The sequence below is a fragment of the Cynara cardunculus genome (genome assembly GCF_001531365.2).
Source record: "Cynara cardunculus var. scolymus isolate 2C chromosome LG 3, CcrdV1, whole genome shotgun sequence".
NCBI lineage: Eukaryota > Viridiplantae > Streptophyta > Magnoliopsida > Asterales > Asteraceae > Cynara > Cynara cardunculus.
The window spans coordinates 10,410,199-10,435,880 of record NC_037530.1 but is presented as its reverse complement, the minus strand read 5'-3'; the positions used below and the strand labels follow the sequence as shown (position 1 = coordinate 10,435,880).

At 36.6% G+C, this 25,682-nt stretch overlaps 2 protein-coding genes across 6 annotated transcripts; one reads left to right on the top strand and one right to left on the bottom strand.

Annotated features, from left to right (window-relative positions):
- The first annotated feature begins 467 nt into the window (after nt 1-467).
- Nucleotides 468-1,694, top strand: LOC112510165 (caffeoylshikimate esterase-like). The gene has a single exon (XM_025115484.1). The coding sequence runs from the start codon at nt 574-576 to the stop codon at nt 1,546-1,548; it is 975 nt and encodes a 324-aa protein (XP_024971252.1). The 5' UTR covers nt 468-573; the 3' UTR covers nt 1,549-1,694.
- A 3,664-nt stretch (nt 1,695-5,358) lies between these two features.
- LOC112509423 (DNA-directed RNA polymerase D subunit 2b-like) lies at nt 5,359-18,280 on the bottom strand. Of its 5 annotated transcripts, XM_025114375.1 has the most exons (9): nt 18,148-18,280; nt 16,715-16,920; nt 16,413-16,618; nt 14,836-15,048; nt 10,108-10,994; nt 8,271-8,562; nt 7,109-8,062; nt 6,545-6,816; nt 5,359-6,053 (listed from the first exon to the last, which is right to left on the bottom strand). In XM_025114375.1, the coding sequence occupies exons 2-9, from the start codon at nt 16,893-16,895 to the stop codon at nt 5,552-5,554; spliced, it is 3,507 nt and encodes a 1,168-aa protein (XP_024970143.1). In that variant the 5' UTR covers nt 16,896-16,920; nt 18,148-18,280; the 3' UTR covers nt 5,359-5,551. The 5 variants fall into 5 exon arrangements, with proteins under 5 accessions (XP_024970143.1, XP_024970141.1, XP_024970142.1 ...); XM_025114373.1 differs by having other exon boundaries at nt 16,413-16,920; XM_025114374.1 differs by having other exon boundaries at nt 16,413-16,920; nt 18,168-18,280.
- Between the last annotated feature and the right edge of the window lie 7,402 nt (nt 18,281-25,682).

The following is a 25,682-nucleotide window of genomic DNA, read 5'->3' as shown; positions in this document are numbered from 1 at the left end:
TAACTCATGGCATTGCTGCTGAACAGCAAACATAAAACCAATTACTGTTTGTAAAAATAACTGTTGGAAGTAGTGAGCCCGCCGTAAGCACGCCAACCGACTGACCGACCGACGTGGCTCCGTACCCTTCTTGGGACTCCTTCATTTCTCAAACCAATCACATCTCTCACAGTAGTAAAGTAACGGAGAGCTGTTCCCCATTATTTATTTCGATTTTGGATTAAAAGAGAGGATTACAAGTTGTTAACCCATTCTTAGGAATAGGATTGATGATTGAAAAACAATGAAACAACCCAAAGTAGTTGTTTAATGGTTGGTTGTGTAATAAAACTTTCAATGTACCAAAAATGCATCCTTCTCTAGAACCCGAATAAATTTATATTTTAAATAACTTTCAAATATAAATTTATTCAACCTCATACCTAATAATATATAATCATCATAATTGTATTGTAAGTTTGTAACCATCCAACATTTAATGTGACCCACAACGCTTTACTCGCCTCCCTCCTACCAAACTTCTATAAATCAACCACTCCGCCCGTCGTCATCAACCACCGCCACCGACCCAAAATGGTGCACCCCATTACAGAAGCAAATGAGACCAGCCCTTTTGGTATACTCACGCCGGAACAGTTCTACGCCCACCACGCCGTCACTCACTCCCACGACCACATTACGAATCCACGGGGACTCAAACTCTTCACTCAGTCATGGACACCACTCCCGCCCACCAAAATCATCGGCATCATCTGCGTCGTCCACGGTTATACCGGCGAGTCCAGCTGGTTCGTCCAACTAACCTCCGTTCACCTCGCTAAGGCCGGCTTCGCCGTCTGTGCGATCGACCACCAGGGTCACGGCTTCTCCGAAGGTCTCCCACTTCATATCCCTGATATTAATCCAGTCGTTGACGACTGCATCTCGTTCTTCAATTCCTTCCGTGAGAAGCACGCGCCGTCGCTTCCTTCCTTCCTCTACTCGGAATCCCTCGGTGGCGCCATCGCTCTCCTCATCACTCTCCGTCGCAACGGAGCCGGCAAACCCTACGACGGTGTCGTCCTTAACGGTGCTATGTGTGGAATCAGTGACAAGTACAAACCGCCATGGCCGTTGGAGCACTTCCTATCTGTCGCCGCGGCGTTGATACCAACGTGGCGCGTGGTTCCCACTCGTGGCTCGATTCCAGATGTATCCTTCAAGGTGGAATGGAAACGGAAATTAGCGATGGCTAGTCCAAGAAGATCGGTGGCGAGGCCACGCGCCTCCACGGCACAAGAACTCCTACGGATTTGCAGGGAGATGCAGAGCAAGTTCGCGGAGGTGGAGATCCCATTTCTGATAGTTCACGGCGGCGATGACGTTGTTTGTGACCCGTCTTGTGCAGAGGACCTTTACCGACGCGCCGCCAGTAAGGATAAGACGATGAAGATCTACCCTGGCATGTGGCATCAACTGGTTGGAGAACCCGATGCTGACGTGGAGGTTGTGTTTGGCGATGTCGTTGATTGGCTGAAATCCAGAGCCATCGGCGGCGGAGACCCTTGAAACGGCCGCCGTGATACAGTTGTGAAATTGATAATTAAGGGAATTGTAGTAATGTTTTAATTATTAAAATATTTATTTACATTATTATGTTATGAGCCAATCTGCTGATAAACGGGTAACGGAAAAGTGGATAAATATAACGATTTACTTTTACGTGTTACCAGCTCTAACGATCACGACCGCACCTTGGGTCATTTCCCGAAAAATGGAACACATGAATGATGAATGCAATAAATCCAACTACACCAACCATAAAATAGAAGGGTAGATGCCGTTAGATCTTTGATCTAGTGTGACACCAACTTAATCTGATAAAAATTTTAATGCAGATAAATATGTAACTTTTTATTGCATATAACATAAAGTGATTATAGCATTACATTTATGAGTAAAATTATGAATTTGAATTAATTGCCACCTGCACTCGACGTCTATAACAAATGTCTTTACGGGGAAATTAGTATTATGACATTAGGAGTAGGCAAAAACCAGTACAACCCGACAACAACAGTATCAAATTGAGGAGGAACCAAACTAGATATGAAATGGTTAAATTTAGTTTGATTTGAAACTAGCTTTGTTTAGTTATAAACATAGGAGTGGTTCAATTATGAACGAAGAAGCGATTCACTTATAAACATGTGAGGAGTAGTTTGTTTATGAACATGGGACTGTTTCGTTTATGAATGTATGATCTTTGAAATAACATTACAACCAAATCAAAAAGAAAATCAATTAATAAAATAATTAATTATTGTAAGATTACATTTGCATAAATACATATATTTCCATATATCATGAAATATAATTTACAAAATTTGGTCCCACTAACTAAAAAAGCTACCATACAAAGTAGCTATCAAATTTTTCCACAAAATTTCTATACAACAGTTGAATAAGTACAAAAAATTCAGCTACAAAAGAAAATTATGCTAGTCCAATATCCCATGAAAACATAATATTATCACTTCACAATTTTCCATTCCCCTTGTCTTCTTGTTGTGCCCGACCTGTAATGCACATTTTTTAAACACAAAATAAGGGTTAGACCTTGAGGTCTAGTAAGAATTTTATTTGATGTTATTACAGGGTGAATAATCACCAAATCGCATTTATGAAATCATATTTGTAATAATAACAAACATGCATCATTTTGATATAACAAACCCCATTTATTGCATCCAAATATCCAAATAACTCGATAAACACATTCTAAGTAAACTTGTCGCATTATATAGATGATTACATAATTTTCTCGTATCACATGGGTGAGACAAACTCATCTCCTCACAACTCACTGGTGCGAGAACCTCAACTCATCGCATCACACTGGTGCGATAAATCCAACTTGTTGCATCACACAGGTGCGATAAGTCAATCTTGTCGCATCACAAGAATGCAATAAACTCACTCCTCGCATCGTATAGGTACGATAACCACTTTTTATCGCATCAATAGGATGCGATTACTTTAAGTCATCGCATCACACGGATGCAACAACTCAAAGTCATCGTATCATAAGAATGCAATAACAATGAATGTTTGATCAAAACCCAGATTTTATAACTCATGATTTTTCCACCCTTATCCTAGTATACACCACTCCTTGATATGTCACCCTTAAAACCAAAATACATTTCTCCTTGATATGTCACCCTTATAACCAAAATACATCTCTCCTTGATATGTCACTCTTATTCCAACACATGATATAAACATATCAAAGTCTCACAATTATGACATCAAAAACAGTTTTATAATAACAATTCACAAAGAACCATACGGTTTTACATCCAGTTTCCAAATAAGAAAATTTTGTAAAATTAAACTCACTTTAATCACAAAGATATGAAGCGATGGAGATGGATAGCAACTAATCCAGTTAAGAATTCACGGAATCAACGTTCTTCTTTTCTTCCTCTTTCGGGTTTTCTTTTCTCGGTTTCAAAGATCACATAACACAGAAAAGTCTTAACAACTTTTCCTTTTTAAACAAACATCATCCCAGTAAGATAAATGAAATTATCTCATTAAAATAATTAATTAAAGAAAGAAACGGTGAAGTTTTAAAAAAAATCTTAGCACATAACCGACGTAAATCCCTCAATTTACCAACATTATTCAAAAACCACTCCGATCTTTATAACCAAATAACCCGGTTATCACAAAATAAAAAATAACTTCCATAATTATCTCTTTTTAAAACATGGAAAGACTCGATGAAGAATGAGCGAGCGTTGGCCCGTTGAGGAGAGATTTAAGCGGAGTGGGAAGATGGAATCATAGTATAGATTGTAAAGGGTAAAATGAAAATTCTAAGAGGATATAAAACAAATTAAATAAAGAATAAAATGTAAGTTTTAAAAATAATTAACTATGATTTATGTTATTTGATATATGATTAAGTCCAAAAATATTTAATATTGGGCTTATTTTAAAGGTATTGACGAGATGACTATAACGGTATAATTTGTAAACGAAAAAACTTATTTTTAATGTGTTTTAGTTAATATAAAATTATTTATGTTAATATGATCATGCTCTAAAACAAAAAAACGAAGAGGCAAAGGATTATAAGAGTATAAAATGTAATTTAAAAATGATTTGATCTTAAGAGGTTGTGCAGCTTCAAAAACTTGTACCTAAAGCAAAGAGGGATGTACCTTTTAAAAATTCAACAATAACCGTTTAACATGTTTTATAATATAGTATAGATAAATATGATAGATTTGTAACAAAAAAAAACACTTTTTTAATATATTTTAGTTATATAATTATGTATTTTAAATATGATAAAAGTGTAAAATGAAAAATGAAAACGTAAGAAATATAAAACAAATTAATTCTTATGTATTCATAATATTTATTAATGTGATTAAATAAATAAAAATTAGTATTTGGCTCATTTTAAAGGCATTGACAACACGGTTCTGATGGTATAATTTGTAAACAAAGAAACATATTATTTTAATGCGTTTAATTTCATGCACAATTTTCTATGTTAAATTGTTAATATGCTAAGGGTGTAAAATAAAAAATGAAAAAACAAGGGATATAATTTAAATCAAATAACTAAGTATAAGGGTATAAAGTGTAATTTATAAATTAAAATGGTTTAATTTAACCATGGAAGATGGTAGGAGTTGGGTCGGGAGTTTGTGCTGCTATAAAACCTTGTACATTTAGCATAATAAAGTGTACCTTTTAAAATAGTGGGCTGTATTCTAAACGTCATGACTTTAAATAAATTATAAATGTACCTGAAACAGACAATCAATCTTGAAAAACCGATGTTTACAAATAGTAATTGTTTACCCAACTAATAATAATAAGGATAACTCGTTGTTGCTAATCTGTCAAATTGAAAAGCAATCGGTTTTGGTAAACCGATGTTTCAGGTATTATTAATTAAGGGGGTGTTTGGAATTGCTTATAAAAACAACTTATTAACCTATTCCGGTGTAACACCGGTAATAAGCACTTTTGAGTGTATGGATAAACAACTTATGTCGATACCAAACCGATAATAAGAAGTTTTTGAAGAAGTTAAATCATTAAAACTTAGAATAAGTTAATAAGAACTTTTGTAAATAAAAAAAACATAAGCTGTTTCAAATAAGCAATATTATATATAATTCCATTTATCCATTTTTTTTATTAGGTCGTTTAAAAGCAAAAAATAATTACAAATAATCATTAAATAAAAATGTACACGAATCATTGTTGATCCACCTAAATTGGTCGATCAATCGGATCGAGTATCAGATCACATAAATGGATGGGGTCAGATCCAACCCATTTCCATCCAAAAGCTAAAAGACGTTGGATAGGATTACAGAAGAAAGACACTAACCATGTTCAGCATCCAGAGCAATGTACAACTACCCACTGCATACAGTACAACCATTACATTCAACAAAATCATTAGTCATTCCTTCCTACTTCAAGAATAAAAATCTACCAAAAGCTTAACAGAGTTTGCATACCCTCCCCCCCACCAGATTTAACATAATTCAGTATCAAACTTGAGAGAAATCCCCATACTGAAGAGCTCTTGAGTCAGTAACTTGGCTCCATAAGGCACATTTACCTTTATCACATCTTCCATCGAGTCACAGATCCGGCAATAGGGTCCACGGATCTTTTGGCCTCCGGGGACCGACCGCTGGATCACGCTCGCCATTCTTTTGCACTTTTGGCAGACATGCATCTCGGAGCAGTCACTGAGAGTGAAAAGACGTTCGTGCAGATTAGCCGAGGCTCCATGGGCTATGAGGCAGTCTCGTTCCATCTCCCCGAACTTGATCCCACCAAATCGCTTCCGGTCTGCCACTGGTTGTCTGGTGAGAGGGTGTACAGGACCTGTGTTTCGGAACTTGACTTTGTCCTCAGACATGTGGACCAGCCTCTGGTAAAAGGTGGGGCCCATGAAAACAAGGGATTTGACGATTTCACCAGTCCGGCCATCATATAACCTCTCATTTCCCCACCTCGAAAATCCAGCCCTGAAATTTAGAAAGTCAAGAATATTAGAGGAAATGGCACTCCAGAGCACTAATTTTGACTCCTCAAAATTTACCTGGCTCCTATTTGTATCTTATTGCTTACTCATAACTAGTTTTCAAAACTTATCTCTCTTTCGCACATTTTTCACAAGCCCCGTCTTCATGAAAACAACCGCTCTACTCTTTAGTATAGAGGATGCTTTCCCGACCCCACCTCCGAATGGGATATACTGGGCTTGTTTGGTTTGGTTTTAGAAGTTAGAAGTCAAAACTCAAATGAGGTCATTTTCAGTGTCAAATTCAATAAATGTTCTACATTTTTACAACAGATTGATAGCTACGTTGCACTTTGTATAAGAAATACTGGAAATGACAAACATTATGCTTAAATTTGCAGCAAAACCCATATCTATTTATAAGTTCAAAGAGTGAAAAACTTGGAACCTATAAGTTGAGATCTCGGCACCCATGGAAGAAAGGGCGTAGTTTACCTGTGAAGCTGGTCCGTTATGGCATCAATAGAGAGAGAAGAAAAAGGAGTCGCATATCTTTGTGAACCTCCTAAGGCAATTCCCTTGCCCAACGCAGATTCTAGCATCTGCCCAGGAGTTTGTCTTGAGGGGAAGGCATGTGGGTTTATGACAATATCCGGAACTATCCCTTGTAGAGTGAAAGGGAAGTTTTCTTGAGATTCTAAATAACCCAAAACACCCTTTTGCCCATGCATGCTCGAAAATTTATCACCAAGACATGGTGACCGGACCTAAAAGCATCAGAACACAGCTTTAGCAAGAACAAAAGAAAAGAGATATAACCACAGAAATCAAAACTAAATAATGCCATTTTACTACCATTGGCAATATAGCTATGAAACAACAAACCAATCCCAAATAGTTTCCACTGCATATTGCTCAGGCTAACTGGTTCCTTACAAATAGATATTGCATGGTGAGAACTAGTATGGGGCATAATCTTTTGCATCCGTATCTTTGTGTTCATTGCCTCATTATAACACAAATTTAAAAGGTTTAAGTGTACTGAATTAAGCAAAGTACCTGTCTCAGAGATACCACAGCAAAGTTCTTTCCTTCATCATTTGCTGATAAGACAACCTTTTGAACCATGCCTCTTTCAGTGTGCTTCAGTTTTATACTATGATCGGACCCCGATTCTGTATGTTTCCCGATCACTATGTCACCACTCTGCAAGTTGGCACCAATAAAGGGAAACCCGTCATCATCAAGACTGTCAACCCGTCCAATCTTGCTCTGTATCTTCCCAAAGTTCACAGCATCGTCAGAGTTCTTCTTCCCCGAAGCTTCTTTGTTATCAACTTCAGCCTTGTAACTTCGAATGTGTTCCGACCGAAACATCCCACGGTCTAGGGAAGCACTGTTCATTACCAATGAATCTTCTTGGTTGTAACCAAGATGAACATTGACAGCTACAATAGCACACTGTCCGTTGAAGAACTCAGGTCTAGGAATCGTGCCCTTTACACTTTGACCAAAAGGCTGACCAGGTTTTTCAAGACAGTCAGAAAGCACGGTCTTGAAAAGTGGCCTCTGTGGGTAGAACAACTGATGAGAGAGAGTGTCGAGTCTTATATCCGGGTTTGTGCAAGAGTACCCGACTGCTTGCTGACTGTGCTTTTGTGACTGAAAGAGGACCCTTTTGGCATGATCGTGGTTAGCAAACGGGATAATGCCACAGCTTAAACCCAACATGAACGACATATCTAGTTCACAATGTGTGTACTTTGAAGGGTCATGTCCATCATTTTCCAGAAAAAGATATTTGATGTCCCATGCTGTGACGCAATCTTCTTCCTCTTCAGGTCCAATCAGTTCAACAACTCCATTGTCTAAAAGATCTTGAAATGAGCATCCTCCCCCTTTTAGAGTTTTAATTTTGTGGAAATTCTGAACAACCAAAAGCGGACGCATAACCCTTCCAGCATCACAAAATATGCGCACTTCCTTATGTTTGGTATCTCTTTTTATTTCAACCTGAGACGGATAAAAACAAGCATGATATTGCATGTCACAAGCTAATGACACTGTTTCTAGAAGTTGTAAAAAGCTTACCTACATCAATAGTTGCAACTAATATGGTACATCTAAGAAAACAGAATGTCTGGGACTTGTTTTGGAGCTGGGTAAATTATATGCAACCTAAAAGCCACAAAAAAGAAAGGGGAGAGAGTGAGAAACTGACCTGATGAGGTACTTCCTTTCTACGACGCCGGCGCCTAAACTCAGCCACAAATGAAGCAGAATTTTTGCAAATTCCAACCCAATCGCCATCGACAAAAACTTTATCCAGTCCAGAGAGCAAAGTGGAGGTATCATCTACCAATTTTTCCATTCCGCAGCTTAGCAGTATGTCAGAAAGTCGTTCCCGAACAGTTGTTGACACAAGAGCAGTGCCAGCCAAATTTTTTATCAACCCACAATTCTCCCCATCAGGGGTAGAAAGAAAACAAATCTTTCCCCAATGAGAAGGGTGTCTGCATCCATCAAGCAAAAGGTTATTAGTATTTAGTCAAGATGTATATGAAGTCTACTCAATAAGTCTAAAAAACAAAAAAGGTACAATACGGCTTTTGAGGTCAAACTTATCTCTTTTCTTATTTAAAAAAAACCTAAACTATTAGAAGTTTAGCACCTAAATTTTACTATCTGTTACATGCAAAGATCTTCATGCTAGTCTAAAATCCACAATGCCACATGTCCTATATGTCCTTTAGCAAATCAAAGGTAATTGTCATTTGCCTCTTGAAATAATATGAGTACTGAATCATTTCAATTGATGCATTGTAACATTTGGGGTCCTTACAAGGTACCTGATGATATCGTTACTTAGCTACTATTGTTGAAGATTACAGCTATACTTCGACTTATTTGCTTAAACATAAGTCTGAAGTTGTTGATCTTATCCCAAAGTAAGAGCTGTACAGTTAGTTAGGACTGTTCTCTTCAGTCCTGCTTATAATTTGTTAGCTGGATGTTAGTTTACTCATAAATAGGAGATATGTGTAATAGTTAATTAACAAATTAAGAACTCTTGTTTTCTCTCATACTTCTGATAGTGTGTAAACAAAGACAAGTTGAACTACAGAAAAGACATCAGCATCTCACTCCTTCAATTATTAAATGAATTGTTCAAAAAAACTCCACCGCTCATGATTAAGGAGATCAGAGAGTAGGAAAGCCTTCATTGTGTATACCTTCTTTATCATGGACATATTTGCATATTCATAAAAGAAATAAGCAAAACTGTTAAAAAATTGCTATGATGATACGACAAGATATGGATATTCGATCTTTCCCTCAAAATAATTCCTTGTTTGTGGAAATTGATAGCTACCTCGGTACACACATGCACAAATCTGTGTATATGCATTTTGTACCTTATACAATCTATCAAATGGATGGACCAAATCCATTAAAATATTTAAAAACTTCCTTTAGAAGAAAATTTGAAGTGATGTGGATTTAAAATGGTAGACTATACAGATAACATGATATGTTGTATATTGGCAAAAGCAAGTTGGTTTGCTATTGAAGCACAAAGTAAGGCTTGGAAACAAGTAATGTGGCAAAAAAGATAACAAATTAAAAAGATGACAATATTCAATTGACGAAAAGACAAGAAATGACGTTATAAACTATCTACTTTTTTTTATTAACCTGGATATCCAACCCGCTATGCGAGCCGACTAATCCCAGGGCGACCACCTGCTTTGCAGATAGCCCGGAGTCACCGCATTTGAACCTCCGTGGCCACAAGGGGATTTTTATTCCTTCTTGGATTTGAACCTGGGACCTCCTGGTACTTTTGACCTTTGGAGCCAAGCTCAAACCAATCAGGCACCACCCTTGTGGTTAATCTACTTAAATATTCTGTAAATTGGTAAATCCACTCTCTTGCTATGAAAAAACTTTGATGGTTTTAGCCGGGATAATGGAAGGACTACTTTACCAACCATACAATCAAAAAATGGCTACAAAAGCTAAATAGAAGGTCAATTTATCAAACTTCAATCACTTACGGGTATCTTGCATCTCCAGCCTTCCCAGCATATAGTACCTGCTGACGTGTTCTCCTCATATCGGCAATCATCTGCAAAGGATTTGCCCTCCTAAGCATAGCCACAACACCAGAGGTCTTCTCCATGTTTTTGTATGAATGTGACCAGGAACCCGTCGAAAATGCCCGAGAAAGACCATTTGTAATAATTGCTGCATCCAAATAATGCTCCATTGCTTGCAAATTGCGATCCGGATAGAGATCCCTTTGCATGGACTTCACCATTCGCATCTCAGCATGTCGAAGATGAACTTTTAGCTCTCTCTCAAGTAGCTCACCAGCCAATTCCAACCTCTTGTTCCTAAAATCATCTTTGTTATCAACTTTCCTTCGACCAGTATAACCTTCCAGAAGACACTTGACCATATACCCAAGGTACCGAGCTTTTCTACCAAAGCCAATGATATTTGGAAATAAGTAGTTCTCAATGCACTCTTTAACAGACTCTTTCGGTGGAAATTTGCTTTTTTTGAGAAGTTGGTCAACAAAATTTAGTGAATTCCATCCTTTACGAAATTCATCACATGTCTGATCAGCATCATGAATGGATGCAATTAAAATATTGACAATATTTCCATCCTTAATGTCGGCATCAATCAGGTCAACCACTTCTTTATCTGAAGCTACCCCAAGGGCAAAAAAGAGTATCCATATTGGTATATCCATCAAACTCAAGATATACACCGTTATCACTTGTGCTCCTCCTCCAATATCGTCAACTTTAGGAGTGTCTACCAGTTTCACATAAACCCTTTTCCTCTTGTGAACCGAACGGTACTGCACACGCCAATTTGGAGAACCCGCCACCCAAACTCTATTCAATCCAAGCTGCTCTTGTGCAATGAAGGTCTGCAATAAGGATTACCAACCATCAGTCTAAACCTAAGGAAATGAATTGTTAGAACTTGCATATTCTTACAAGTGATGTACTTCGGATTAAAAAAAACAAGGCTATACTCCTCAAATATCAACATAGATTGGATGGAGAGCCAAACGTATATTATTACTATGACGAAGAAAGCAGGATAGATTCTTTAAATTCATCAACTAATTACTTTATTGGGCGCTCCCAAGTCAATCTGGACGAGGTGAAGTGAACTGGAACAAATCGAATGTGTTTGTCCTTGGTCCTATAATTTGAGAAAAAAGGTTTCCAGTTAAGTCTGCTATGGCCCAAAACCAATCCAGATGAACAAAGGCAGAACCGAACTTTTATTCTTTTTCCTGTTCTTTCACAAAATGGCACTCATCATACAAAAAGACATTTGTTGAATAATTTCTCCAGTTTAGTCCGTTTATGCAAAGGTTATGGTGTAATCCATCATATTTGGTGTCTTAGACATGCAAACTATTTATGGAATTGAAAAAATGCAACAAACCTTTACATTTGTGGGTCAAATAACTCCATAAATTCATGACTGCAAAAATCCACAAGAAAACGAAAAGAACCATAAACATTGTCAAAATTAAAATAAAAGCTTGAAAACAAAATTCTGGAGATCCGGGAGGTTGAGAGACTAGAATTTCACAAATCTGAGGTGTTGCAATTAGGGTAGAAGACTAGGGTTGGGGCCTTAATAGCTAGCCTAGACGGGAGGAAGGGGTCAAGAGAGGTAGAGGATAGAGTTAGTGAGGAGTTCAGGTCTGCAAACATCTTACATCCCCACGCCTCACCTTTGGTGGGATATATTGGGCTTGTTTTGGTTTGGTTTGGTTTAAGGTGTTGCAATTATTACACATAACTCAAGCAGATTCTAGATTCAATTAGTTCCTCCCTTTTTGTGGTTTTGCTCATCCATTTTTAGCATTCGGAGACCAACATGCAGCTCTAGATCTTATTTTTTACAAATGGGAAGCAGAAATGAACAGTTGATTGGCTGCTATAAAGACGTGTTCAACTTCATGGCCAAGACAAGAAAAGTACTGTTAATTAATGGCTGCATTTAATTAGTCGCTTAGAGGTTTAGAGCTGTTAATGGTAGACTGCATTGCTTGTTCAGGTATCAAGCCTGTTTTGACTAAAATCTTTTTCTATACTTTCCTTCTAACCTTTTTGCTTAACTTACAAAGGAGTAAGTTATTTGGAGCTAGTAAAAACACCACGCAGTTGGAAAAAAATATGTTAGTGTCCTATAGTGCACCTCCGGCTGATTAGGGTGCTGCCCTTCAACTCTTCGAACATCCATATGGGTGCAAATCAAAGAAGATGCTCTACTTGGAAGGCTCTCATTGATAGGTTTAATGCTAAGCTGATGGGATGGCATGCCTCAACTCTCCCTCTCCATCTTATAGCAATTTCCAAATCCCATAAGATGTGTTGATTGGCATGAACGAGAGTGTGCCTAGTGAAGAAGAGGGTTACCTTAAAATGTCCCCAGATAGCCAGTCCTCACCAGGCTGCTAGCATTGCTAAACGCTCCGCCACGGAGCAAGCTCTCCCGAATACGACAGATGCGGAAAAAAAAAGATCAACATTACTGTAATTGTCATGACCACCCCAACTGGCCTATAAGTCATACCACTTCGGCAACTCCTACAAAATTTAGCAGTGTTTGTCATACTGTGCGACAACCCTACTCTGTGTGGGATATATTGGGCTTGTTTGGTTTAGGTTTAGAGATGCACAAGACCTGGGCCTTTTCAGACCTGAGCCCAGGCCATCCAAGCCTGTTCTTGGTTAGGAAAAAAGCTTTTTCAGACCCAGGCCAGGCTGAGCTTTGGGGTTGAAAGAGGGCCCAATCGCTTTTTCAGGCACGCTTTAACCAGACCTTAAAAAACGTTGGCCTGATCGGGGTTTAAGGTCAAGCCTGGGACTGAGTTCAGGCTTACTAGGCCCGGCTTGGGCTTTTTTGTGCATCGTATGGTTTGGTTTGGTCTTATGGTGCAACAAATTCAATAGTGACTTAATGAGTGCCATTCAGAAGAGTTTTAGCTTTTCTAAGCAAGGTAATAGTGTACGAGGGGATAACTGGTATATTTGGTGTGAATGTTAGGAAGAACCAATAGCATTTCTGGTGTAAGACCAGTAATTGCTGAGGTTTGGTCACGCGTTGTTCCAAGATCCTTAGAAGATTTCTTCGAGATAAATCTAGAGAGCATGCATAGTGAAAGAACACGATGGGTTATGAGTTGTGCTGCCTTCAACAAGAATAGCAATGTTGGTCAGATGGTGCAACTGCAACAGGTCTAACGATGATGAGGATGCTACATGGAGGAGCTTAGCTTCTACAGGTGTTCTCATAACGAGGGTATTTAGTGTGAATGTTAGAAGTGATCAATATCGTGGTTGTGCACGCTCTTGTGTTTCTTTTTTTCCAAAGCGAGTCTTCACTGGAACAGTCTCTCTATCCCTTGGGTAGAGGAAAGTTCTACGTAAGTAGTGTATCCTACCCCCACCCCTACCTCTGCCCTGGATTCACTGGGTTTGGCATGATCTCAAACTCCAAACTCCAACTAAAGGTTGCTTTTCCACAAAATCAATCTACATAATACACTAAGGTCTCGTTTGGTTTGAGAGATTGGATTGGATATGGAAGGAATTGGACTTGAATTTCATTCTATCCCATATTTGGTTTGAAGGATTTCTTGGAATTGAATTCTCAGGATTTCATTGAAATCCTACAAACATAGGATTTTAAAATCCGACAAGGGTGGCTGGTAGTTCATGGGATCTTGTAGGACTTGTATGTAATAATGTTCTAAAATATGTTTAAAAAACTTATTTTGTAATAATCAATTAATAACAAAGTAATTTAATTATTTTTATGATCTGTTTTTATAAATTGTTTATAAAGAATGAAATTCAGTCCCATTCCAAATCTTACAAACCAAACACACCAAAGATTCCAAATTCATCGAAATCCAAATCCCTCCAATTCCAAATCCACAAAATCCAAAATCCTTTAAAAACCATTCCATCAAACCAAACCCCCTTTAAGATATTATTAAGTTCCTAAATAAAAATGACGATAAAATATCCACCCAATGTCTTACATGCATAATGAGATGGCTTAGATGATGAAAGCAAAATGAACTCCATATTGCAAATCCATGGATCACATATAATGCTACATGAACTAGTAGTAGACATTTTACTGCTACAAGCCTATAATAGTGCTTTTTACATAACTAGCTCATGATTGTTCTTTTACATGAAAACATAATAGTGTCTCATGTATTGGACTATTAGTATCATCTTCGACCCCCTCTATTTTTTTCTATGTTTACTATGTGTGCATACATGTGTCAATGTGAATGTGTAACTATACATCACAACTGAAATGTATGTTGTTTGGTAATCTGGACATGTACAAAGGTTAGCAGAGACCAAAATTTCAAGCCAGGTACTTAGATTAACTCTATTGCTTTGCAAATGATAAAACTGCACTTTGTCTACTAAAAAAAGTTATAAAGCTCTAAGAAGGCAAATTCAATTAATACAAAATCAGTGATTTTGTGGATTTGTAACCAAACCAATAGATAACCATGACACCTCATTAATCAAATGTGCTTGTGATATAAATAGCCAAATGGATTTTTACTACGAGAGAGTGGGGACTCAGAATGAAACTTGGCTAACGCAAATATGCAACAACATATTCAACTATAGCATGAAACTTGAGTTCATGAAGCGAATCATAATATAAATGAGCTAGAAACAGAAGGCTAGAAGAAAAGTATTTGTAGTCACCTTCTCGGCTCCCTTGATTATAAAATAGCCTCCTTGATCATAATCACAGTCATCTTTTTCAGCTAAACTCATCCAACACGTGTCAGAATTGACCATCACAGGAATCCTCCCGATAAACACCTCCCGCTCCTCGGTCTCTACGATTTTCTTGTCCAGATACTTCTCCTTTCCAGTTTTGAACTTGTCACTTCTAACAAGCTCTTGAGTATACACCTAAAATGTCATATATAGCAAACACAGATTCACACATCAAATTTGCAAGGACAAGCATAATCGATCCGGTATCACTATTGCCCCAAGGCCAAAACATATAATAAGGTGCCTGCAAGCAAAGTTGTTAAAGGCTCAAGGCGCACTTAGGCGCAAAGGGGTCCCGGGGCCTAGGTGTGAGGCCAGGCCTCAGGACTGTGAGGCACATCTTATATAAAAAAAAATACTTTATATATACACACACACAGTTACACACAACTCAAATATGTAGCAAGTACAAACCTCCACTGCAGCAACCAACAGTACTTCGATACAGGCAGAATGGAGAAGGGTTTAAAGCGTGAGCCATGAGGGAGAAGTTTTAAGGTCCGGGTATTTATTGAGAAAGAGGCTTAAAGTTATAAGAACCGGGTGTTTAATATTAGGGTTTTACTTATGTCATCTATTTGATAACCCTTTTTTTAAGACGTCTAGAAGATAAAAAGATGAGAAAACTTGTTTAATATTGGTGTTTGACTTGGTATTTAATAACTCTTTATGAGGCGCGGCTAGGCCCACAAGGCGCAGGCCTTAGTGAGCCTCGTGAATACACTTAGCCTCAACTTTAAAAAAAAAGCCCAAGACCTTGAGCCTTATGAGCCTTATGAGCCTCAGAGCCTAGGCGCATCTCAGGCGCGCTTTGACAACTATGCCTGCAAGCACAAGGATGTTGGATATTTCATTTTGACCATAAAGCACGTGTACAATTTCTTTATTTTGGTTACAAGTTTAAACCAGAAACAAGAAATAAGTCATATTTGCAGATGTTTGAACTTAACTTAGAAGCCTTGATAACTGGTTACTTGTATAATGATTGGGACTTTGTTGAAGAAAAAGGCCCAGCGGACATGTGCAACTGATCCCTTGGAGGCCAGGAAAACAAAGTTAAAAGAATAAACCATGATGTGTCATAAAGTTGCATTTGACATGTAAACTGTAAACTACAGACACAGCAAATAAAACCATGATATGCAGGTGCTTACTCACCACCCTAAAGTTTTGACATAACAGCTCAGAGAAACATCAAAGGAATTCCCTTCTTTACAAACCACCTACTTATGAAGTTATGATATGTTCTAATTTAGAACGAGAAATATTTTTTTTAGCAATTTAAGACATCTTACAAAGGTTTCAGCTTAGTGATCACAAAGCAGCAATATATACAAACAACATTAAAAATATGCAGTACACTACATTAGAGTGCAATATATACAAACAATTGGAGTGTAGGCATACGCAGGAAGAAATATATCTATCAGGAGCAAAATTATGACATATCAATATAAGAAAAGTCAAAGCTAAAAGAGTAAACCTGTATGATATATTACCTGTTTTGTGAACTGAACTCTCATTCTGGATGAATAAGTCATATTCTGAAGACGTGCATGTCTAGGCAAGAACTCCAGGTACTCTTTACCATTATCAGTTGAAAATTTCTCTCCTGTCCAAAACCTTGGGCGCTCAAGAGTGACCTTCCCGAACTTTATTGATGCGTATCTCCATTCATTATCACCCTTCTTTGAAGGATCATACCCTGGTTCAACAATGATCTCACCGATGGAGTCAAAAACATTCTGAATTCCTACTTTGATGAAATCGTTATATGAGTTAGTTTGATGACTTATAAGACCATAATGTTTGAAAAAGGATGTTGATGCCTTTCTACAGAAGTTCTTTAGGAACACTTCATCGAAATCCCTAATCGAAGGTGCATCCATCATATCATCATCATCATCATATTCCTCGTCTAAGTCCACATGTACTGCTCCATTTGAAGGCTTCTCCTTGTAGCTCGGTCCTGCCTCTTCCATGCTATCTGAATGTAGTCGATCCAACCTATACATTCAAAATCAGTGGTGCAAGACAAAAGATCGGAAGCAGGTTAAAAGCAAGATTATTCTAACCAATGGTAAAATGATTCCTAAAGAAAACACGCTGATTGTTAACTCTTGATGTACTGTTCAGTTTGAAGTAAAGTTATTCGCTTTCTGAAAATTTGCCAACTAAGTTCATAAGAAACATCTGTATCAAAAACCTCGCAAGCAGTGGATATCCTTTGCTTTTAGTCTATACCGTTTAACACTTTAAGACACTGAAGAGAAAAAAAGTCTAGGTAAAAGCGAAGTACAATTACATGCATCAAAAGTTTCATGATATCTTTATGTATTCCACACCTTTTGAATTCGATCTCACTTGCTTAGCCTCACAAACTCCAATAACCATATATTTAATAATCCTAGGGCTTGTAATTTATTTATCCAGCGCATGAGGATCAGAACTCAAAAGAGAACATTTTTATATTAACACAACCCATGATGACAGTTACATAAATAAACATATAGATATGTATAGGTCAATGCATAAGCAAATAGCTAAAATCCCCTGTTTATCAAACCCCAGCCTCCACCGAAACAATTACATGATAACCCTGAGGGGTGGCTCAGTTGGTAACATCTTAGGTTTGGATTTGCTTCCGGCGCACGAGTTCAAGTTCCATTGTTGCCATCAGAAGATTTTTCAAATCCCAGACTCCACAAAGTCCCCGGATTTTAAATCTTCTTTTCGTGGCTACAGATATCGACTGATGTGCCCTACTTGCATTGTATCATGCAATTGTTTTTTGTGACCTGGTGTCCCGGCCGCTCAATTCAACTAATCCCACGGGTTTTTACCCAAATCAAAAAACAGATATGACCTAACATTTTAACAAATAACGAGATTTCCGTTGAGATTATGATAAACCCTTTGTAAGGTGATAATTAGGCTCGTATGTACGTTCTAGGCCGTGTGGCGCAAAAACCTAGGAAGGGAAAAGTCAAAGATACGAAAGTGAATTATCACTAACACAGAAAAACCCTTCCGATCAAACAAGCACACATTCGCTTCAATTCAAAATCTCAAAAACAAGCACGAAAATCCGCTCGTCGCCTGTAAACTTTGAGCAACTTCTTTTCATGCCATTTCAAAACTTCATTAAGTTACTTTATCAACCCGATCCGCCTAAACCTAACAAAATTCAATGAAGTAAACAGCTATTCATGAAGTTTCCAGAGAGATACTTACAAAGGAACTTGGAGCTTCACCTTGGGTCGATTTCTAGGGTTTTTAGAAGGCTAAAAACCAAAATGCAGTACCATTGTTCAAATGGAGCTTCACCTTGGGTCGATTTCTAGGGTTTTTAGAGGGGGTTTCTCTCAGCAGTGGGTCTGGAAGGGCGAGTGGGTTTAAAAGCGTGAAGACTGAAGGAGTACACTCGGACGAGGACTCTGCATCGGAGTAAGAAAACGATTTCGTGAATTACAAAAAAAGTCCCTGATGTATTTTATTTCTTGCATTTTTTTTCACTCTCCTTTTTTATATTACACTTTCGACCCTTCTATCAAAAATCCCTTCTCAAAGTGGTCCTTCTTCTACAATAACATTTTTTATGTAAAGTAAGGAGTTGTTTGTTTACTTTTTGATAGTTTTATTAGAAATCCGCTTCTGAATCGTTAAGTGGTGAATCTTATTTGGCAAAAAAATTTGTCTCTTAATTGTTCTAAAACCCTATTAGGGGCTGTTTGACAATTGCTGAATGGTTTGGTGCAGAATGATTAAGTGGTCAGAATGATTAAGAAGCTCTCATGATATAGTGCAAAATGAAATATAATTGTGTGGTAATTGTGTACAATGAAATTAAGGCTCTTAATGGTTAAGGGAGATCCATGATACAAAATCATTCAGCGGGTTTTAGAACAATTAAAAGGCAGACTTTTTTTTTGCCAAACAAGATTTACCTCTTAACGATTCAGAGGTTGCCTCTTAATGGAACTATTAAGAGGTAAACAAACAACCCCTTAATTATTTTATATCATGGCTCTCCCTTAACCATTCAGCGCCTTAATTTCATTGTAAACAATTACCAAATAGTTATATTTTATTTTGCACTATATCATGAGAGTCTCTTAATCATTCTGACGATTTAATCATTCTGCACCAAATCATTCAGCAATCCCCAAACAGCCCTAAGTTACAAAAATCATTCTTGTGGTTTAAAGAAACTTTGGTTTTACTCACTCGGTTTTTGAAATTACACTCGGTACTCTTTAGTTTTCTTTTTGTTACAAATTCATCCCTAATCCTAATGGTTATTAAGTTTTTTTTACAGTAAGTGCCCTCACATGCTAGTCGCATGGGCATTTTGATCATTTTTCATTTTTCAACCCAAATATATATTACAAATGTGTGTGTGTGTATATATATATATATATATTTGGGTTGGGTTTCTGTGAGAAAGGTAAAAGGAGATCTCTACCTCTGGATCAATCATGATTGAATGTCAGCACTAATGAAGTGCACCGAGATACACCAAATTTAATTCCCTTCTAAATCACAGTTCATGGGTGGGCATGAGATTAAAAGTGATCAAGGGTTAATATCTCTTCTCACCATAACTTCTCACACAATCTTTTGCCTATAGAATATTACAAGCATTTGTGATTTCAAAAAACAAAAACTAATATTAAACCACTTCTCATTCCTCCTCTGGTTGGATACTTATATCAACCCTTGTTTACATTTACCAACTATCATCCTTCTCTACAGTCCACCACTCTGCAACCCTCTTCTATTTCCTTTCTCCGTAACTAAATACCTTTTTTCCTCTCAAACAACTCATGCTCCTACCTACCATTGTTTCTTTGATTTCTGTACCTCCCTCTCTTCTTCCATTATTGTCCTTTCCACCTCTCTTCCTACTTTCCCTACAAATATCTCTTCCATTATCCTTGCACCATCATCTTCTTCCAAATTCAATATCTCAAGAACAAGTCATATCTTACTCGATATTTTGCACTAAAACAAGGATTGTGAATTCACCGATTCAAAATAGTAAATGGTTACTCCTACCAACTCTTGTCACTTAAACGCATCAATGTCTTTTTTTCCGACTTAAGGTATCACCAATCAAAAACATAAAACAATGAGAACCGCTATACCAAATCACAAGCAAAAAATGAAGGCACAAAAGCTTGTGTAAGTAACATGGGGGTGAAATCTGTTTCACCAAGAAAACTTGAATGGTGGTGCAAAGCGAAGCTGCAAGTGGTTCCAAAAGATAATGCAGGGAGGTAGATAGGGTTTTTGATTTTTTTTTCCTTTTGAAATATTTTACACACCCATACAATAAAAAATAAAGTAAATTATGGACATTGTTCCTATAGTCCAGGGTTTGTTTGGTTTTGGTCACTGCGATTATTATAGGTAAACCTTATGATACGAGTTTTAGTTTGGTTTTGGCAGTTGTTAACTTTTAGTCGTTATGTCCTATTACATGAGAGGCAGTATCACCATTTTACATGAAAATATGACATGATAATGATGTGGATTATTATTCTTACCACACTATCACCCATACATATAATCTCAAATATGGAACACATACATATCAATAACATCAAGAATATACGAAGCATAAAACAAAGTTTGTGCAAACTTAAACTGCGGATCAAACCCTAATCAAAAGCTTAAAAATCTAAAAACTTAAACTTGTGTTCTAACATAAGGAGATCAAGTAAAAGAAAAGAGAGAAGTGGAAGGGATAGGGTCCCCCATCGAAAGTCGATCTTTGGCCTTCATCTTTTCACTTGAACTCAATATTTTTGATGCAATTAATATCTGCAACTTTCTCTATAATTATTTCAAGATCCAAGAACCATCTTAGTGGGTTTCAAACATTGGTGGCACGGGTTGGCATGGGAACGAGGTGTAGAAGATTAAACAAGAAACTTGTTGGTTACGTATTTTGCATATGCATATGAAAAAGCCAAAGTAGATGGATAAGCTGAAGCATATGCAATCGAATGGACAGAGATAGTAGAAGATGGGGGAGAAGGGGGAAATTAGGAGGTGGGCGGAACACCACTATGATTTGTGGGGGTGGAATGGGATGAAGTGACGACTGGAAAATAATAAGGGGATAGAAAGGGAAAGAAAGGTTTTTTTTTCTTTCTAAAATGACAACTTTAACTCAAAAAATTAGTAGGAGGGACCAAAGCCAAACAAAAATTCGTATGACAATGTATTTTTGTAATAAACGAATTGTGGGGACCAAAATGAAACTAGACCGTTAACCACGAGGATGATTTCCATATGTAACTAGTAAAGTTATGAAAAGAAAAAAAATGGTCATTAAGGCGAGGGTCGAAATTCATAAGGAAATGCAAACTACAAAGTCGGGTGTATTTCAAAAGTTAAATAAGGAAAACCAAATAGATGAAAATCACATGGACCATTTTTTGTGATTCTATCTTATGTAAGTGTGTATATGAGTATATACATATGTGTGTGTGTATATATATATATATATATATATATATATAAAGAGAGAGAGAGAGAGAGAGAGGTTCAAGAGAAAATCCCTCAAAAAATGAAAAACTGAGAATACCATGTTAACCATTCATCTAGACGGTATGTACATATACATACAAGTAATTGAAGTTGTTTTTTTGGTTTTTATGTGCGTGTGCATGTTATGCACATGTAGATATCAGACAAATTGCTTACAAATTACTTGTATACACATATGCATACCGTCTAGATGAATGTTTACTAGGGTATTCCTCGGTTCATTTTTTTGTAGTTCTCTCTTGAACCTGACCCTATATATATGGTCAGGTTTAGGGGTGCTCATTGGTTGGGTTGGTCGGTTGAAGGCTTTTGAACAACTCAATCCAATATTTTTTATATGAAAAAGCTCAACCCAACCCAACCCAAACCGTATGAGTTGGTTGTGTTGATACTTTGGTACAATGAAAATTTTCTCCTAACCTTGAATCTACTCATAATTCATTTTCCATCACTAATCAATTGGTATAGCTTATCCATACTCCTTATATCTTAAGTATATCACATTCAACTACTTTTCTCAATTTGCATATGCGTGTGTTCACATTTACTGAACATACATATGAATGAGTTATATAGAGATGGAGAAAAGATTGAAATATATGAATATGTAAATGGTACGTGATGGTGTAATTGTCTATTATACATATTAATAGGGACTTAACATTTATATTAAATCCAATAAATAAAAAGATATTGGGTTCATCGAGTTGAGTTGGGTTGGGTTCAAATGATTGTAACCCAATTTCGACCCAATACATACATTTTGAAGGTTTTACAACTAATTAGACATCGGGTTGCTTCAGATTTGGTTACACGTTGGGTTAGGCCGGGTTGGTCGGCTTTTTGAACACTCCTAGTCAGGTTCAGGGGAAAACCATAAAAAAAAAACAAAAAACCAAAGAATATCCTTCTAGCGATTCACATGGCATCACCAATTGATACAAGTCTTGGATAAGAATCTACCACGCACTAAAACGCCCTTATTGACAATCCTTTGCTCCGACAGCATCTAGGGTTTCTCGAACAATGTGATATCTCACACCGGGTAAATCCTTAACTCTCCCTCTTCTTTCTAAGACTATACTTTGATTAACTCTAAGCCAGTGGTTATTAAAAATAACTATTTAAACAATTTATTAGATGCAAAAATGGTATATTTCATCAATGAAATCATTTTCATTTATTTAAATCCTTTAAATAAAGAAAATTTAACACAATTTATGGAAATTTCATTTATCATCTAAAAATTCTACAAAAAATATTTCATGATCTGCAAAAAAAGATCTACTAAAAGATTTATAATAAAATCTTCCTATTGATTAACCGCCTTCAAGTTTTTGTGGTGCATTCACATGTGAAATCCTTGTATTCATCATCTTTCAGTTTATGTATTGCATGCACGCGAATGAATCACCTGTATCGGCTGTCTTTCAATTTTTGTCTACATACACATGTGAATGAGTCGTCCTATTCACCATTCTTTATTTTATGGATTGAATGCACATGTGAATGAATCACCAAGTTCATCATTTTTCAACTCATATGATGCATGCACATGTAGATCACCATATTCAACATCTAATTTGCTCGGTTGAATGCATAAGTGAATGAGATATCATATTCATTTTCTTTCTGTTTTTGGTTTGCACAAACATGTGAATGAGACACCATGTTCATGTGTGCATAAAACAAGAAAACAGAGTAGAGAGGTAGAGATAAATATGAACACTTGAATTCCTTATGGGTATTTACGCGTGCATAAAATCCAAAAAAAGTATTTTCAAAAGATGAATGATTGATTTCAGAGGATTAGAATAAGGAAGTAATCATGGGGTAAAAAACCTAGAAAGTGGAGAATTATGCTTAAGAGTTCAAGAAATATAGGTCGGGGTTTCAGTAGTTTCAAGATCTCGAATGCCATAGAGTCATACACAAAACAAAAACTGCCACTATACATGGTGTTCTCCAATGAAGATGAATCATCACCGCAAATTCCCATCGAAGAAGAACAATCCTTCATTTTCCTCTTCCTACCATAGTATAGATGAACTCTAACTTTGAATGTAGGTGACTTGTTAGGCAATGATATCAAATGTGATATGATTTTGACTAAGATGTAGGAGGCTTGAGTTGTTTTTTTTCCCTTCCAAAATTGCCTTCCAATTCTTAATCTTTGGTTTTTTTTAATCGGAGCAGGGACAGACTTAGCTTTGTGGCAATAGTGGCACGTGTCATCATTTCATTCCTCCGTCATATCAATTTATTGTGTGTCACCATATATATTTTGAAACTACAATAAGGACACAAGTTTTCTTTGGTAAAGTTGGTTTGCAAAGTTTTTCTTTCATCCCGGACCTCAATCCAAATCTTGTCAATGTCATTTTCTTAGTTTTAAGTTTTAATTTCAGAACTTTTATGTTTCTAAAAATAATTGCAATAAAAGGCTTGAACACAAGACCTCACATATGATAAGTGATGAACTAACCGACAAACCAATTATGATGTTATGAAAAATATCCCAATATTTGTTTCTTATAGACAAATGGTATCACCATTTAATTTTTTTTTTGGGTCCGTTCCTAATGATACAAGGGAAGTTAGGATCTTTTTCATTTTTTAGAGTTTTCCCATAAACATCTATATATATATATATATATATATATACATACATAGGGGCCCATTCAAGAGAGAACTGGTTAGTTTGTGTTAACCGTGAGATCCAATCTCAACCACAAATCAACGGATAAATTAGAAAATTAATAATTATGATAGTTTGAGTTAAAATTATAATTAAAGGGCATTTTAGGTATTTTTAAAAAACTCCTCTCTCCTCTCTCATCTCTCATCTCTCTGACCTCCAATTTCCAGCCTCCGATGAACAAAAATCTGGCAGGTACCAAGTAATCACAAAGATACACAATGTGATACCCATTGTGATATATTGTGATACCCATTGTGATATACTGTGATACCATTTGAGTACCACTGTATATCACAATGGGTATCACATTGTGTATTTTTGTGATTACTTGGTACCTGCCGGATTTTTGTTCACCGGAGGCTGGAAAGATGAGAAATGATAGATGAGAGAGGAGAGAGAAGAAAGGAGAGAGGAGTTTTTTAAAAATACCTAAAATGTCCTCTAATTATAATTTTAACTCAAACTACCATAATTATTAATTTCCTAATTTATCCGTTGATTTGTGGTTGAGATTGGATCTCACAATTACCAGAAACTAATCAGTTCCCATTTGATTAATCCCCTACATACATATATATACATAAAAACATACATTGAATTTTCATTGTAGTGGCTGTAGTGGCAGAGCCATAAAATATATTAGAGGAGACCAAGTCTACAAACTGCATTATTACAAACTTTTTTACTCTAAGAACTATTTAATTTTATAGTCTTTTATTAAAATATTTAAACATATTTATTTCTCTACTAATTACAATTTACAAATATTAGAAGGGGAAGCAACCACATTTCCTAACTCCGATCTCAATCATTGGTTAGGCATGATAACTTAAAACCAAAATGGCAGCTAACAAAAGAAAGTTAGCATCGTTAGGACTACGTACGAAATTTGTAGCTAAATGCACACTACAAAGTATGGTGTAATTCCAAAAGTTGAGTAATGAAACTCAAAGTTCTTGAAAGCCGTATTGACCATTATTTTTGTAATTTATTATCTTATGTACACGTACACTTGTATGAGCGTATGTATGTATATATGGTCGTGTATATCTCACACATTTAGACTTAATGAAATTGGGCCACAAAGCAAGTATACAATACGGCCCAACGTCGTCTTTCCAAGTAATAAAGTGGTACAAATACCGGATTATCATTTACAGAGATTGTAGCCAAAGCTTAATTAGAGTCCAATGAAAGAGATGATTTCAGATGAATATTTTGAAAACTTCATTTTGATATTAAGGTGAATTAAATCAGAATACAGAATATATAAAAGAATCAAGGGTGTAAGACTTAAAGTGACACCCAAACACAAATTCCAGCAGCCAATGCTATAGGAATGCTACAGCAAGCAGTGTTTCGAAACTAAGTTCCACCATCTATTTTGAAGGCATTTCTCTCGGACTTCACCATTACACTATATTATAGCTTTCCACCCATATCTTTATGTGGTGTCCGGACCAGGGATAGTGACAAGATGGTGTTTTCAAAATATATGGATAAACAAATT

What these genes read in the sequence shown, in the direction of transcription:
- LOC112510165 (XM_025115484.1), top strand. Translation starts at nt 574, where the DNA reads ATGGTGCACCCCATTACAGAAGCAAATGAGACCAGCCCTTTTGGTATA.
- LOC112509423 (XM_025114373.1), bottom strand. Translation starts at nt 16,895, where the DNA reads ATGGAAGAGGCAGGACCGAGCTACAAGGAGAAGCCTTCAAATGGAGCA. An exon ending in GCTGGAGATGCAAGATACCC is followed by an intron (nt 8,563 to 10,107) that starts GTAAGTGATTGA and finishes TGATGGATGCAG; the next exon opens with ACACCCTTCTCATTGGGGAA. An exon ending in GAAAGGAAGTACCTCATCAG is followed by an intron (nt 8,063 to 8,270) that starts GTCAGTTTCTCA and finishes TATCCGTCTCAG; the next exon opens with GTTGAAATAAAAAGAGATAC.